The following is a 14,869-nucleotide window of genomic DNA, read 5'->3' as shown; positions in this document are numbered from 1 at the left end:
CCAAGAGGACAACCCTCTCGGTGTTGTTCCTTTATGGAAACCATGCCTGAATCTGCAGTATACAAATTTTAGGTGCCTCATTTGATCAGTCCCAGTGGTTTTTTTTTTTTTTTTTTTTTTTGAGCCGGAGTCTCGCTCTGTTGCCCAGGCTGGAGTGCAGTGACATGATCCGCCACCATGCCCAGCTAATCTTTTGTATTTTTAGTAGAGACAGGGTTTCACCATGTTAGCCAGGATGGTCTCGGTCTCCTGACCTCGTGATCTGCCTGCCGCAGCCTCCCAAAGTGCTAAAACTATAGGCATGAGCCACTATGCCTGTCCTCAGCCACCACGCCTGGCCTCTCAATTATATCTCAAGTCCTCCTGTGTGCCAGGCTTTGTATTAGGCCCTGGGGGTCAGCCCCTGCTATATTCCTTGCCCTTTTGAGTCTTATGTTCTAGGGAGACAGACTATACATCTGTAAATGAATATGAAAAATAATTATGATCTACAGGAATTGGTAAGAAAGAGGTTACAGAGGCTGACGGGGTGGAGGAGAACCTGCTTGGGTAAGGTGGTCAGGCAAGTCTTCTCTGCAAAGACAACATTGCAGCTGATACCCAGAGGATGGTGAGCAGTCAATCAGCCAGCCATGGCAGAGTGGGTAGGAAGGGAGGACTCAAGGCAGGAAGACTGCTTAGGAGCCTGTCACAATTGTCTAGCCAATAGTGGATGGTCTCTCAGGTGGGCTTGGTGGCTCGCACCTATAATCTCACCACTTTGGGAGGCTGAGGCGGGAGGATTGCTTAAGTCCAGGAGTTTGAGACCAGCCTGGACAACATAGTGTGACCCTATCTCTACAAAAAATTTAAAAATGAAAACATCTCCAGGCATGGTGGTGTGTGCCTGTAGTGCCAGCGATTTGGGAGGCTGAGGTGGGAGGATCACTTGGGCCCAGGATGTTGAGCCTGCAGTAAGCCATGACTGCCACTGCACTCTAGCCTGGGCTACAGAAAAAAAAAAAAAAAAAAAAGCAGATGGTCTTGAAGTAGGGCAGGGAGGAAGGGAGAGAAGAGGGAAACTGCCAGGACTGGGTGATTGGATGTTGGAGGAGAAGAGTGTCACCAGCCCAGGTATTTGGCTGATGTGATGGGCACCACATATGCACACTTGCACATCGGGGAAGATTAGACTGGGGAGGAGGGAAAGGTGAAGAGACAAGGTTGGCACCAGCTACCATGTGCACGAGCCTTGAGGACATTATGCCTAGTGGACTGGGCCAGGCACAGGGGCACGCACTGTATGATTCCACTCATATGAGGACTTGTTATAGTCAAATCCAAACACAGAAAGAAGAATGGCAGCTGCCAGGGGCTGGGATGGAGAGTGGGGAACGGAGAAGTATGATTTAATGGGCAGAGTTTCTGTTCTGCAACATGAAAAACATTGTGGGGATGAATGATGGGGATGGTTCCATAATAATGTGAATATATTTCATGCCTCTGAATGGTACATTTAAAAATGCTTAGGATGATGGTCAATTTTATAAGTAGTTTTCCACAATTAAAAAAAAAAAAAAAGCTAAGTGTGGTAGCTCACGCCTGTAATCTCAGCACTTCGGGAGGCCAAGGCAGGAGGATCTCTTAAGCCCAGGAGTTTGAGACGAGCCTGGGCAACATGGCCAAACCCCATCTCTACAAAAAATAAAAAAAATAGCCAGGGATGGTGGCATGTGCCTGTAGTCCCAGCTGCTTGAGAGGCTGAGGTGGGAGGGATGCTTGAGGCTGGGTGGTCAAGCTGCCGTGAGCCGTGATCGTGTCACTGCACTCATGCCTGGGCGACAGAGTGAGACCCTGTCTTGGGGAGATCAGAGCTGGAGTGGCCATTTGGTCCATTCAGTTCAAGCTGTGAGAGCAGGAGGGGTCGGCTCCTGATCCACCTCCGTGACCAGTTCTCCACCCACAGCCCCAGCCACCCCTCCCCGATGTGCTGGTCTGGATGTTCAGCGGGCGGCGCCGCGTGGCCTGGGCCCGAATCCCTGCCCCAGGATGTGCTGTTCTCTGTGGTCGAGGAGGAACGGGGTCGGGACTGTGGGAAGATCCAGAGTCTAATGCTCACGGTGAGGGGGCTTGCGGGTGAGGGGCCAGGAGAAGTGGAGTGGAGCTTACAGGGCAGGGGTAGGATAGGCCTAGGGTAGAGGCCTGTGCTTCCCAACTAGGGGCCCCTGAACGCTTTCCAATTGTCCAAAACACCAGAAAGGGATTGTGCCTTTTCCTGGGGCAGCTTTGAAATCAGATAAACCCCAAATCTTCCCAACTCTGGGACTGCACAGGCCATTTTGCTGACTAGGCCCTGAGAGATAGGCAGCATACTAAAAACCGGAGAGTGTGTCTCACCCCTTACAAATGTGGCTGGTCTGGCCGGGGGTAGTGGCTCATGCCTGTAGTCCCAGCACTTTGGGAGGCTGAGGCAGGCGGATCACCTGAGGTCAGGAGTTGGAGACCAGCCCGGCCAACATGGTGAAACTCCATCTCTAGTAAAAATACAAAAATTAGGTGGGCGTGGTGGTGTATACCTGTCATTCCAGCTACTAGGGAGGCTGAGGCAGGAGAATCGCTTGAACACAGGAGGTAGAGGTTGCAGTGAGCAGAGATCATGCCATTGCACTCCAGCCTGACAACAGAGTGAGACTCCATCTTAAAAAAAAAAAAAAAAAAAAAAGTATAGCTGGTTTGCGGGCCAAAGATTTCTAAATGAGGTGTCCCTGGAAAAGATACCGAAAAGGGTCCCTAGCAGGGAGAAGCTGTGACCTTTGGGGTTGGGGATGGGGAATGTAAATGTGTGGAAGGTAGAGGGGACAAAGGTGGGAGAGCAGAGCTCAGAGTGTAGTTAGGGGGTGTGGGGTGTGGGGTACAGGAAGTGGCAGTGTTAGGGCAAGACGTGTAGGGAGTAAGAGCGCGAGGGTCATGGCGTAGGGTGGAGGGCAGAAAGAGGGCAAGGCTGGGCAGGTAGGGAGTGGACTGGGAGTTTGGCATGGTGTAGTGATGTGCAGTGGAGGTGTGCCCTGGGGAAGCAGGATTGCTAGGTCTAGCTGGGGTCATGAGAGGAGGCACTGGGGCCCTGACATGCCTTCTTCACGTGCAGGCACCCGGGGCAGCCCCTGGTGACGTCTGTGCCAAGCTGGAGCTCTTCCTGTGGCTCGGCCTGGGCAAGCAAGCCAAGGCCTGCACCTCTGAGTTGCCCCCGGATTTGCTGCCTGAGCCCTTGGTCGGGCTGCCCTCCAGCCTACACCGGGACGGTGAGTGCAGAGGGTGGGCAGGGCAGGTATAAGGCCCACCTCGATCTCTGCCCAAGGTGTGGGGCTCAGTCAGGGGACTTCAGTGGTTCCCCTGAGCAAACATGACACCTTCCTTGCCCCTCACCCCAGACTTTAGCTACTTTCAACTCCGGGCTCACTTGTACCAGGCCCGAGGTGTGCTGGCAGCAGACGACAGTGGCCTCTCGGACCCCTTTGCTCGAGTCCTCATCTCTACCCAGTGCCAGACCACACGGGTGAGGGCTGGGATGACATGTGGGTGGAAGGGACCCAGGAGACAAGTTAGGGTGGGTCTGAGCTTTCCCCCAAGGCCCCTCTGTTCCCACCCTGGGTTTGCAGAGCAGGGTATCAGGATGGGGTACTAGATGGCCCTAACTTAGCAGGTGATGTAGAACTGGAGGTCTCAGCAGTGAGGAGTAGTTTTCTGGGGTTGACTTTAGGCCTGGACTCTGAGGGCAGCCAATTGCAATGGGTAGGCAGGGCTAGGAGGGGCTGGCTGCAACACCATCTGAAGATGCTTTCATCTTCTCACATCTCACTCTTCTTGTGACTAGCATTTACTTGAAGTATTCCTTCAGAGCAGAGGTGCTCACATGGCATGTGTGTTGGGAGCCTTCTCCTGATATCTGCTGCTACCCGCTTCTCTGTATGGCCCCCAAGGTCCTGGAGCAGACGCTGAGCCCTCTGTGGGATGAACTCCTGGTATTTGAGCAGTTGATCGTGGACGGGAGGAGGGAGCACCTGCAGAAGGAGCCTCCATTAGTGATCATCAATGTCTTTGACCACAATAAGTTTGTGAGTGTGGCCTGGGCCCTCCCTGGGTTCCCGGCCAGGAGTATCCCCCTTGATGCCTACCTTCCCTGGCTCCTGAGCCTCTTCCCCTTTGTCTTCACTGCCCTGATCCCCCTAGGGCCCCCCTGTATTCCTGGGCAGGGCACTGGCTGCCCCGAGGGTAAAGCTGATGGAGGACCCATACCAACGCCCAGAGCTTCAGTTCTTCCCCCTGAGGAAGGGACCCCGGGCAGCCGGAGAGCTCATTGCTGTCTTTGAACTCATTGAACTGGACTACAGTGGCCGACTTGAGGTCAGTATGCCCTGGCATGGCTAGCACAGGCTGTCAGCCCAACTTGTTAGTCTATCAGGCCATCCAGCCCCAGCGAATATAAAACATGAGTGTATCCCAGGACCAGCCTCCAGGTCTCTTATCCCCAGAGAACACGGACTGTAGGTTTGTCCCGAGGTCACCTCATTGGACTGCTTGACCCCAAGGAACGTTGCAAGTATTCATGTGCTAGGTTCACCTTGTTGGGCCATCCTGCATGCCTCAGACACCCTGCTCCCTTCCTGCACGAAGCTGCTTCCCGAGACCCCCTCCCTTCCACCAATTCAACCTTGGTTGGTTCCCGAGCATTTATACTTCACCAGCACCTCTCCATATCCCCTCCCCACACCTAGGCTTTTCCTCCTTTGGCCTGATTCCTCTTTGCCGTCTGACTGTTTCTCTCCTACAGCCCTCAGTGCCCAGTGATGTGGAGCCCCAGGATCTGGCACCCCTGGTCGAGCCCCACTCTGGACGCCTGTCCCTTCCACCCAATGTGTGCCCAGTGCTCAGGGAGTTCCGTGTTGAGGTAGCACCAGGCACTCAAAGCCCCCTTGTTCCCCCACATCTGGGTTGCCGTTTGTCTGGTGCAGACCCCTGAATCTACCACATCCTGATCCCAGGTGCTGTTCTGGGGTCTTAGGGGCCTTGGTCGTGTGCATCTGTTTGAGGTGGAGCAGCCCCAGGTTGTACTGGAGGTGGCTGGGCAACGTGTGGAGTCTGAGGTCCTGGCCAGCTACCGTGAGAGCCCCAATTTCACTGAGCTTGTCAGGCATCTGACAGTGGTGAGGCCATGGGCTAAGGGGACAAGGGGGGCAGAATAATGAAAGAGGGCAGTGGATGGTGATTTTCTAGCTGGTTATCTTAGATGATCCAAGGGTCAGCCAACTCTCTATAATGGCCCAAATAGTAAATATTTTAGGCTTTGAGGGCCATCCAGTCTGCTGCAACTACTCAACTCTGCCATTGGAGCATGAAAACAGCCATAGATAATTGTAAATGAATATTTACAAAAACTGACAGCAGGCCAGACTCTGTCTATGGGCTGCAGTTTGCTGATTCCTGGATTAATTCATGGACTTGTGGTGTTCTCTAGGCGTTACTGTTATTCAGACCTCTTGAACAAGCCTCCTTGATTAGTTTCTGTCTATCCATTATTGAGAATAGGGTATTGAAATCTCCAACTATTACTAATGAATTGTGTATTTCTCTCTTCAATTCTATTACTTTTTTGTTTTTGTACTTTGAGGCTCTGTTGTTAGGTGCATATATGTTTATAACTTATATCTTCTAGATGAATCAACCTTTTTACCATTATAAAATATCTCTTTGTCTCTGGTAATATTTTTTGTATTAAAGTCTGTTTTCTCTGGTGGTAAACTACTCCAGCTCTCTGGTTACTATTTGCATGATACATTTTTTCCTATACTTCATCCTTTATGTGTCTTTGAATCTAAAAAGTATCTCTTAGACAGCTTGGAGTTGCATCTCTTTTTTTAATCCAATTGACAATCTCTGTCTTTTGATTGGTATTTAATATGATCACATTTGATGCTATGATTGATATTATTGGTTGAATTTACATCTGCCATTTTGCTCTTTGTTTTCTATGTCTTGTGTATTTATTGTTTCTCTTTTACTGCTTTCTTTTGTGTTAAATAGATGTTTGTTATATTTTGATATTAGTGTGCTATTTTAATTTGTTGATTTTTACTTAGTAGTTGCTCTAGGGATTACAATATGCATACTACTATTTCACAGTCTACTTCAGATTAATACTAATTTAATTCCAGTAAAATATACAAACTTTTCTGTGATATAGCTCTATTCTTCCTCTCTCTTTTGTGCTAAAATTGTCACATATATGTGTATATATGTATATATCTACAAATACATAAAATAAACCCATCAATACAGTAGTAAAATTGTTTCCCTTAGGATCCATTGATAGATACGGAATTCCATATATATGTGGCCTTTAACCATAAAATGGCCTTTAACCATAAAATAAAATAAACCATAATATATATTTTAAGACAGAGTCTCACTCTGCCGCCTAGGCTGGAGTGGTGCGATCTCAGCTCACTGCAACCTGTGCCTCCCAGGTTCAAGCTGCCTCAGCCTCCCAAGTAGCTGGGATTACAGGCACCCATTACCACACACAGCTAATTTTTTTTATATTTTTAGTAGAGACAGGGTTTCATCATCTTGGCCAGGCTGGTCTCGAACCCCTGACCTCAAGTGATCTGCCTGCCTTGACCTCCCAAAGTGCTGGGATTACAGGTGTCAGCCACCATGCCCAGCCAAAAAATATATATGTGCGTGTGTGTGTGTGTATATATATATATATGGGTCTTTTGCTCTGTCACCAAGGCTGGAGTGCAGTGGCACAATCTTGGCTCACTGCAATCTCCGCCCCCTGGGCTCAAGTGATCCTCTCACCTCAACCTCCTGAGTATCTGGGACCACAGGTGTGCACCACCATGCCCCACTATATTTTTGTATTTTTGGTACAGATGGTGTCTTGCCATGTTGCCCAGACTGGTCTCGAACTCCTGAGCTCAAGCAGTCTGCCTTCCTTAGCCTCCCAAAGTGCTGGGGTTACAGGCGTGAGCCACCATGCCCAGCTTCTGACAGCACTTTGTAGGCTCGAAAATACTTACGTTTGTATTATGTCATTTGATAGTTACAATAGTCTTTTGCATCCAGTATTGTGTCCCTTTTTTTTTTTTTTTTTTGGCTCTTGTTGCCTAGACTGCAGTGCAGTGGTGTGATCTTGGCTCACTGCAACCTCCGCCTTCTGGTTTCAAACAATTCTCCTGCCTCAGTCTCCCAAGTAGCTGGGATTACAGGTGCCTGCCACCACGCCTGGCTAATTTTTGTATTTTTAGTAGAGACGGGGTTTCACCACATTGGCCAGGCTGGTCTCGAACTTCTGAACTTGTGATCCACCCTCCTTGGCCTCCCCAAGTGCTGGGATTATAGGCATGAGCCACTGCACCCAGCCTGTGTCCCTTTTTTAGCTGGGAAACAAGGTGAGAAGGCAGTGGTTTACCAGAGATTACATAGTGAGACTATGGCAGAGCTGGGCTTAGAATGCAGGTTTAGATGTATTTTTTCCCTACCTGTCTCTGTGGCTGCCTTTCCCTCTTCCCCAGGTCTTCAAAGACACAGTTCCTCTCTTCCACCCCCAGGACTTGCCGGAGCAGCCTTACCTGCAGCCCCCACTCAGCATCCTGGTGATTGAGCGCCGGGCCTTTGGCCGTACAGTCCTTGTGGGTTCCCACATTGTCCCCCACATGCTGCGATTTATATTTCGGGGTCATGAGGATCCTCCTGAGGAGGAAGGAGAGATGGAAGAGACAAGGGATATGATGCCCAAGGGACCTCAAGGTTAGGAACCTTCTCCTTCAGGACCACCAGACAAAAGCTCCTCTGATTCCTGGCGGACATGGCTCCAGAGGGCCCTCCAATGGGGTGTGGAATCTGACTTCTATTTACCCAGTCTCCTCATGCTGCCATTTTCCCCCTCCCAGGACAGAAGTCCCTGGATCCTTTCTTGGCTGAAGCGGGTATATCCAGACAGCTCCTGAAGGTGATGGGGTAGAGGAGATAGATGGGGAAGGGGATAGCAGTACTTAGGATGGTGCTGGGTTAGAGGGACAAAGTCTGTTCTTCCTCAGCCTCCTCTGAAGAAGCTCCCACTAGGAGGCCTCCTGAATCAAGGCCCTGGACTGGAGGAGGACATTCCAGATCCGGAAGAGCTGGACTGGTGGTCCAAGTACTACGCGTCGCTGCAGGAGCTCCAGGGGCAGGTAGGGGCAGAGAAGGGTCCCAGGGAGGGGCTGGGGTGTAAATGGTAAAAAGAATGATATCTTAGCTAGGCATGGCAGTGCGCACCTGTAGTTCCAGCTACTCAGGAGGCTGAGGCGGGAGAATCGCTTGAACCCGGAGGCAGAGGCTCCAGTGAGCTGAGATCATGCCACTGCACAACAGCCTGGGTGACAAGACTCCGTCTCAAAAAAACAAACAAAAAACAAGAATGATCTCATTGAAGGTGGAGCTCTACAGTTTTTCAGAGCTCTTCATTACAGTCCTCTTTTCTTCACAATTCGAGAAGCTGGGGATTATTAACTCCATTATCTAGAGCTGTGTTGTCCAACAGAGATAATACGAGCCACATACGTAATTTTAACTTCTGTAGTAGCCACATTAAAAAAAGTAAAAGAGGCCGGGCGCGGTGGCTCACGCCTGTAATCCCAGCACTTTGGAAGGCCGAGGCGGGTGGGTCATGAGATCAGGAGATTGAGACCATCCTGGCCAACATGGTAAAGCCCTGTCTCTACTAAAAATACAAAAAATATTAGCCGGGCGAGGTGGCGGGCGCCTGTAGTCCCAGCTACTCAGGAGGCTGAGGCAGGAGAATGGCGCGGACCCAGGAGGCGGAGCTTGCAGTGAGCTGAGATTGGGCCACCACACTCCAGCCTGGGCGACGGAGCGAGACTTAAACAAAAAAGTAAAAGGAAACAGGTGAAATTAATTTTAGTAATATATTCAAAATATTTCAAAGCTGGGCACTGTGGCTCACACCTGTAATCCCAGCACTCTGGGAGGCTGAGGCGGGCAGATCACTTGAGGTCAGGAGTTCGAGACCAGTCTGGCCAACATGGTGAAACCCCGTCTCTACTAAAAATACGAAAATTAGCCGGGCGTGGTGGTGTGCACCTGTAATCCCAGCTACTCTGGAAGCTGAGGCAGGAGAATCGCTTGAACCTGGGAGGTGGAGGTTACAGTGAGCCAAGATTGTGCTCCAGCCTGGGTGACAAAGACTCTGTCTCAAAGAAAAAAAAAATCATTTCAACAAGTAATCATAACATTTCTGAGATATTTTACATTCTTGTTTTTTGTACTAAGTATTTAAAAATCCAGTGTTTATTTTATACTTATAGCACATCTTTTTCTTTTCTTTTTCTTTTTATTATTACTATTTTTTGAGACAGAGTCTTACTCTGTCTCCCAGGCTGGAGTGTAGTGGCACAATCTCAGCTCACTGCAAGCTCCGTCTCCTGGGTTCACGCCATTCTCCTGCCTCAACCTCCGGAGTAACTGAGACTATAGGCGCCAGCCACCATACTCGGCTACTCTTTTTTTTTTTTTTTTTTTTGAGGCGGAGTCTCGCTCTGTCGCCCGGACTGGAGTGCAGTGGCCGGATCTCAGCTCACTGCAAGCTCCGCCTCCCGGGTTTACGCCATTCTCCTGCCTCAGCCTCCCTAATAGCTGGGACTACAGGCGCCCGCCACCTCGCCTGGCTAGTTTTTGTATTTTTAGTAGAGACGGGGTTTTACCGTGTTAGCCAGGATGGTCTCGATCTCCTGACCTCGTGATCCGCCCGTCTCGGCCTCCCAAAGTGCTGGGATTACAGGCTTGAGCCACCGCGCCCGGCCTTCGGCTACTTTTTTGTATTTTTAGTAGAGACGGGGTTTCACCATGTTGACCAGGCTGGTCTTGAACTCCTGACTCATGTGATCCACCTGCCTCAGCCTCCCAAAGTACTGGGATTACAGGCATGATCCACTGCGCCTGGCCCCTTCTTTTTATTTTTAGAGATGGGGTCTTTATCTGTTGTCCAGACTGGTCTCAAACTCCTTGGTTCAAGTCATCTTCCCACCTCAGCCTCCCCAGTAGCTAGGACCATAAGTATATACCATCACGCTCAGCTCATTAAAAACTTTTTTTTTTTTCCTGGGTGTGGTGTTTCATGCCTGTAATCCCAGCACTTTGGGAGGCTGAGGTGGGAGGATCACTTGAACCAAGGAGTTTGAGAACAGTCTGGGGAACACGGTGAGACACCATCTCTATTAAAAATGAAAAGAGCCGGGCGCGGTGGCTCAAGCCTGTAATCCCAGCACTTTGGGAGGCCGAGACGGGCGGATCACGAGGTCAGGAGATCGAGACCATCCTGGCTAACACGGTGAAACCCCGTCTCTACTAAAAAATATAAAAAACTAGCCGGGCGAGGTGGTGGGCGTCTATAGTCCCAGCTACTCGGGAGGCTGAGGCAGGAGAATGGCGTGAACCGGGAGGCGGAGCTTGCAGTGAGCTGAGATCTGGCCACTGCACTCCAGCCCGGGCGACAGAGCAAGACTTCATCTCAAAAAAAAAAAAAAAGAAAAGAAAAGAAGTAGCTGTGCATGCTGGTGGTCCCAGTGACTCAAGAGGCTGAGTTGGGAGGATCGCTTGAGCCTAGGAGGTTGAAGCTTCAGTGAGCCATGTTCACACCAACACACTCCAACCTGAGCTACAGAGCAAAAGCCTGTCTCAAAAATAAATAAATAAAAATTAAAAGGCATTTATTTCATAGAGACAGGTTATCACTGTGTTGTTCAGCCTGATCTTGAACTCCTGGCCTCAAGCAGTCACCTCAGTCTCCCAAAGTGTTGGGATTCCAGGCATGAGCCACCAAGCCTGGCTACTTACAGCACATCACAATTCAGACTAGCTACATTTTGAGTGCTCAGTAGCCATGTGTGGTTGATGGTGACCACTCTGGACAAGGCAGGACTGGATGATAAATTGGAGCTCTAAAAATGCAAGTGGCATACACAGTGGGAACTTGAATGAAGGCTTCCCAACTGTCCTGGAAAAGGGGGTAGGCTAAGGAGTTGAAGGGGATGGAGAAGAATCTCTGGATCTGCTCTTTAATTTCAGCACAACCTTGATGAAGATGAAATGGATGATCCTGGAGATTCAGGTAAGAGATTGGGCTTTTTGCTCTGGTTCCATCTGCCCATCTCCTGCCTACCCAGATATTTCTGATTGGGGCATTTTTGTTGTTTCCAGATGGGGTCAACCTCATTTCTATGGTTGGGGAGGCCCAAGACCAGGGTGAGGCTGAAGTCAAAGGCACTGTGTCCCGAAAAAAAGCAGTTGCCACCCTGAAGGTGACTGGGTACTGGGAAAAGGAAAGTCTCCTTTGGATTCTGGACATCGGGCTGTCACTGAAGTCCTTGCCTTTTAGGTCTACAACAGGTCCCTGGAAGAAGAATTTAACCACTTTGAAGACTGGCTGTATGTATTTCCTCTGTACCGAGGGCAAGGGGGCCAGGATGCAGGTGGAGAAGAGGAAGGATCTGGACACCTTGTGGGCAAGTTCAAGGTACATTTGGGGAAGGAAAGCAGAACCAGGGAGCCCAGGTGGGGATTCAGAAGGACAATTCTCTTATCAGAGCCTTTTCTGTCTCCCCCCAACTCAGGGCTCCTTCCTCATTTACCCTGAATCAGAGGCAGTGTCATTCTCTGAGCCCCAGATCTCCCGGGGGATCCCACAGAACCGGCCCATCAAGCTCCTGGTCAGAGTGTATGTTGTAAAGGTGAGTCTCCATAGCCCTGGCATGCCTCCAACTATAGCTAAGGTAATGTACACGAAACCTACAGAAGGAAGGCTTTGGGAGGAACCTCGGGATCACAGAGTTCAAGTTCTTCATTTTTCAGGTGAGAAATCTTAGCCACAAAGTTAGGAGATCCCCTAGGGTTATAAAGTATGCTCATGGCTGAACCAGAATTGGGAGTTGGTCTCCTGACCCCTGTTTGTAGTTCTAGTCCTGTAGAACGGGGAGTATAATTCTAGGATGAGAGCAGGGCTGAATCTCAGGCTTCAGAAGGCTTGTTACCAAATACCTTTGTCTAACTTTGTCCATTGATGCAGTTTTCATACTGAGTTCAGCAGGCCCTTGAAGTATTCTTTTTTTTTTTTTTTTTTTTTTTTTTTGAGAAGGAGTCTCGCTCTGTCACCCAGGCTGGAGTGCAGTGGCCAGATCTCAGCTCACTGCAAACTCCGCCTCCCGGGTTTACGCCATTCTCCTGCCTCAGCCTCCCGAGTAGCTGGGACTACAGGCGCCCGCCACCTCGCCCGGCTAGTTTTTTGTATTTTTTTAGTAGAGACGGGGTTTCACCGTGTTAGCCAGGATGGTCTCGATCTCCTGACCTCGTGATCCGCCCGCCTCGGCCTCCCAAAGTGCTGGGATTACAGGCTTGAGCCACCGCGCCCGGCCTGAAGTATTCTTAAAGATATCTCAGGGCTGGTCACTGTGGCTCATGCGTGTAATCCCAGCACTTTGGGAGGCCAAGGCGGGTGGATCACGAGGTCAAGAGATCGAGACCATCCTGGCCAACCAACTTGGTGAAACCCCATCTCTACTAAAAATACAAAAATTGGCATATATATATATATAAGAGGGTGAGTGGCAAAGAGATGGAACGAAAGGGGGAAAGGGGTCAGGGTTGTGAGAATGAGGACAAAAATGGCACTTCTCAGAGTAGATCTTTTTGTATACCCCTGACTCTTAGAACTATAGCAGTGTTTCACATGCCCCCACAATAGACAAAAAATTAAAACCAGTCATAGTGTTGAGGAAACCTAACATGGAATATGAACACTAACAAATGACCCTCACTGTACTACAAATGAACAATATAACCACATTGAAGGAAGTGAAGAACAAAACCAAATAACTCTGGAAAATAGTAATTTGACAGGGTTCTATAAAACTAAACATGGACCTGGTGCAGTGGCTCATGCCTGTAATCCCAGCACTTTGGGAGGCCAAGACAGGAAGATCACTTGAGCCCAGGAGGTCAAGACCAGCCTACGCAACAAAGTGAGACTCAGTCTCTACAAAAAATTTAAAAACTAGCTGGATGTGGCTGGATGTGGTGGCTCATGCCTGTAATGCCAGCACTTTGGGAGGCTGAGGCAGGTGGATCGCCTGAGGTCAGGAGTTTGAGACCAGCCTGGCCAACAGGGTGAACCCCGTCTCTACTAAAAATACAAAAATTTGCTGGGCATGATGGCATGTGCCTGTAGTCCCAGCTGTTTTGGAAGCTGAGGCAGGAGCATTGCTTAAAGCTGGGAGGAGAAGGTTGCAGTGAGCCAAGATAGTGCCACTGCACTCCAGCCTGGGTAAGTGAGAGAGACATCATCTAAAAAAAAAAAAAAAAAAGGAAAAAAGTGTGATGTGGTGGCATGTACCTTTGGAGCCAGCTACATGGGAGACTGAGGCAGGAGGATCACTTGAGCCTAGGAGGTTGAGGCTGCAATGAGCCATGATTGTGCCACTGCACTCCAGCCTGGATGACAGGGAGAGAGCTTGTCTTAAAAAAAAAAAAAACAACTAAACTAAAGAGACCTGAACATAAATGCTGTAATCTAGTTAGAAGTATGTGTTAGCAATTCTGAAACTACATTATGTGTATACTGGTATACATGAATAAGTAAACTATATTGTAGAAAATAAGAACCAGGTTTCTTACTGTTGGAGAAAGAAGTTACAAATAAGGAAAGGGGATTAAATGAATGCTGTGATATTAGATCAGAATCAGAAGTATCTGTATAAACTCATGTTTTAAAATATACACAGATGGAAAGATACAGAAATATAGATCTATGTATATATATATATGTGGATTATGTTATTAATGTTCGCTATCTCTGCTGAGAAGGCCTAGAAGCAACAACATCATAGTAGCAGTGAGCACACCAGGTGCCCAGATTTTGGTTTCTAAACACCATTATTTAATAAAGGGATTGAGGACTCCTTGGAGAAGTGTTTGATTCTAGGACTAGGGCTGGGAAAATATAAGTCAAATCTGGAGCATCTTGTGGGACAGGAGTAAGGAAGTGCTCAAAAAAGGATGGGGGCTTAATGAAAGAATGAACACAGCCAACCTGAAGGAGCTCCTAATGGTTAAGACTTGAAAAATTGGGGCAACAAAGTAAGTAATGAGGCTGGGCACAGTGGCTCTTGCCTGCAATCCCAGCACTTTGGGAGGCCGAGGCAGGGAGATCACCTGAGGTCAGGAGTTCAAGACAAGCCTGGTCAACATAGTGAAATCCCGTCTCTATTAAAAATACAAAAATTAGCTCGGTGTGGTAGCACATGCCTGTAATCCCAGCTACTCAGGAGGCTGAAGCAGGAGAATCATCTGAGCCTGGGAGGTGGAGGCTGCAGTGAGCCGAGATTACGCTGCTGCACTCCAGTCTGGGTGACAGAGTGAGACTCTGTCTCAAAAAAATAAAAATTAAAAAAAAAAAGGCCAGGCACAGTGGCTCATGCTCATGCCTATAATCCCAGCACTTTGGGAGGCCGAGGTGGGTGGCAGATGGCCTGAGGTCAGGAGTTCGAGACCAGCCTGGCTAACATGGTGAAACCCTGTCTCTACTGAAAATACAAAAATTAGCTGGGCGTGGTGCTGGGATTACAGGTATGAGCCACTGTGCCGGCCCTACACAGGATATAATTTCAAAAGAAGAAACATGACTATTGAACAGTGAAGGAAGCCAGGTTTGGTGGCTTATGCCTGTAATTCGAGCACTTTGAGAGACCACGATAGGAGGATTGCTTGAAGCCAGGAGTTTGAGACCAGCCTGGGCAACATAGTGAGACCTCCATGTCTATTAAAAAACATTCATAAATTG

The 14,869-nt window shown here is 49.0% G+C and overlaps 1 protein-coding gene across 1 annotated transcript in view; it reads left to right on the top strand.

Moving 5' to 3' along the window:
• The window catches only part of LOC104680536 (fer-1-like protein 4), a 45,040-nt gene that overhangs the window by 22,557 nt on the left and 7,614 nt on the right, over positions 1 to 14,869 (top strand). The window contains 15 exon segments of the mRNA XM_030914628.1: positions 1,946 to 2,023; positions 2,025 to 2,099; positions 3,125 to 3,278; positions 3,408 to 3,532; positions 3,957 to 4,091; positions 4,207 to 4,380; positions 4,808 to 4,924; positions 5,019 to 5,180; positions 7,554 to 7,788; positions 7,932 to 7,990; positions 8,079 to 8,210; positions 11,104 to 11,146; positions 11,236 to 11,336; positions 11,414 to 11,551; positions 11,649 to 11,765. Of these exon segments, the coding sequence (XP_030770488.1) occupies positions 1,946 to 2,023; positions 2,025 to 2,099; positions 3,125 to 3,278; positions 3,408 to 3,532; positions 3,957 to 4,091; positions 4,207 to 4,380; positions 4,808 to 4,924; positions 5,019 to 5,180; positions 7,554 to 7,788; positions 7,932 to 7,990; positions 8,079 to 8,210; positions 11,104 to 11,146; positions 11,236 to 11,336; positions 11,414 to 11,551; positions 11,649 to 11,765 (1,845 nt within the window).

Source organism: Rhinopithecus roxellana, chromosome 13 (assembly GCF_007565055.1).
Source record: "Rhinopithecus roxellana isolate Shanxi Qingling chromosome 13, ASM756505v1, whole genome shotgun sequence".
NCBI lineage: Eukaryota > Metazoa > Chordata > Mammalia > Primates > Cercopithecidae > Rhinopithecus > Rhinopithecus roxellana.
The sequence above is the reverse complement of the archived record's forward strand: the minus strand, read 5'-3'. Positions and strand labels throughout refer to the sequence as shown.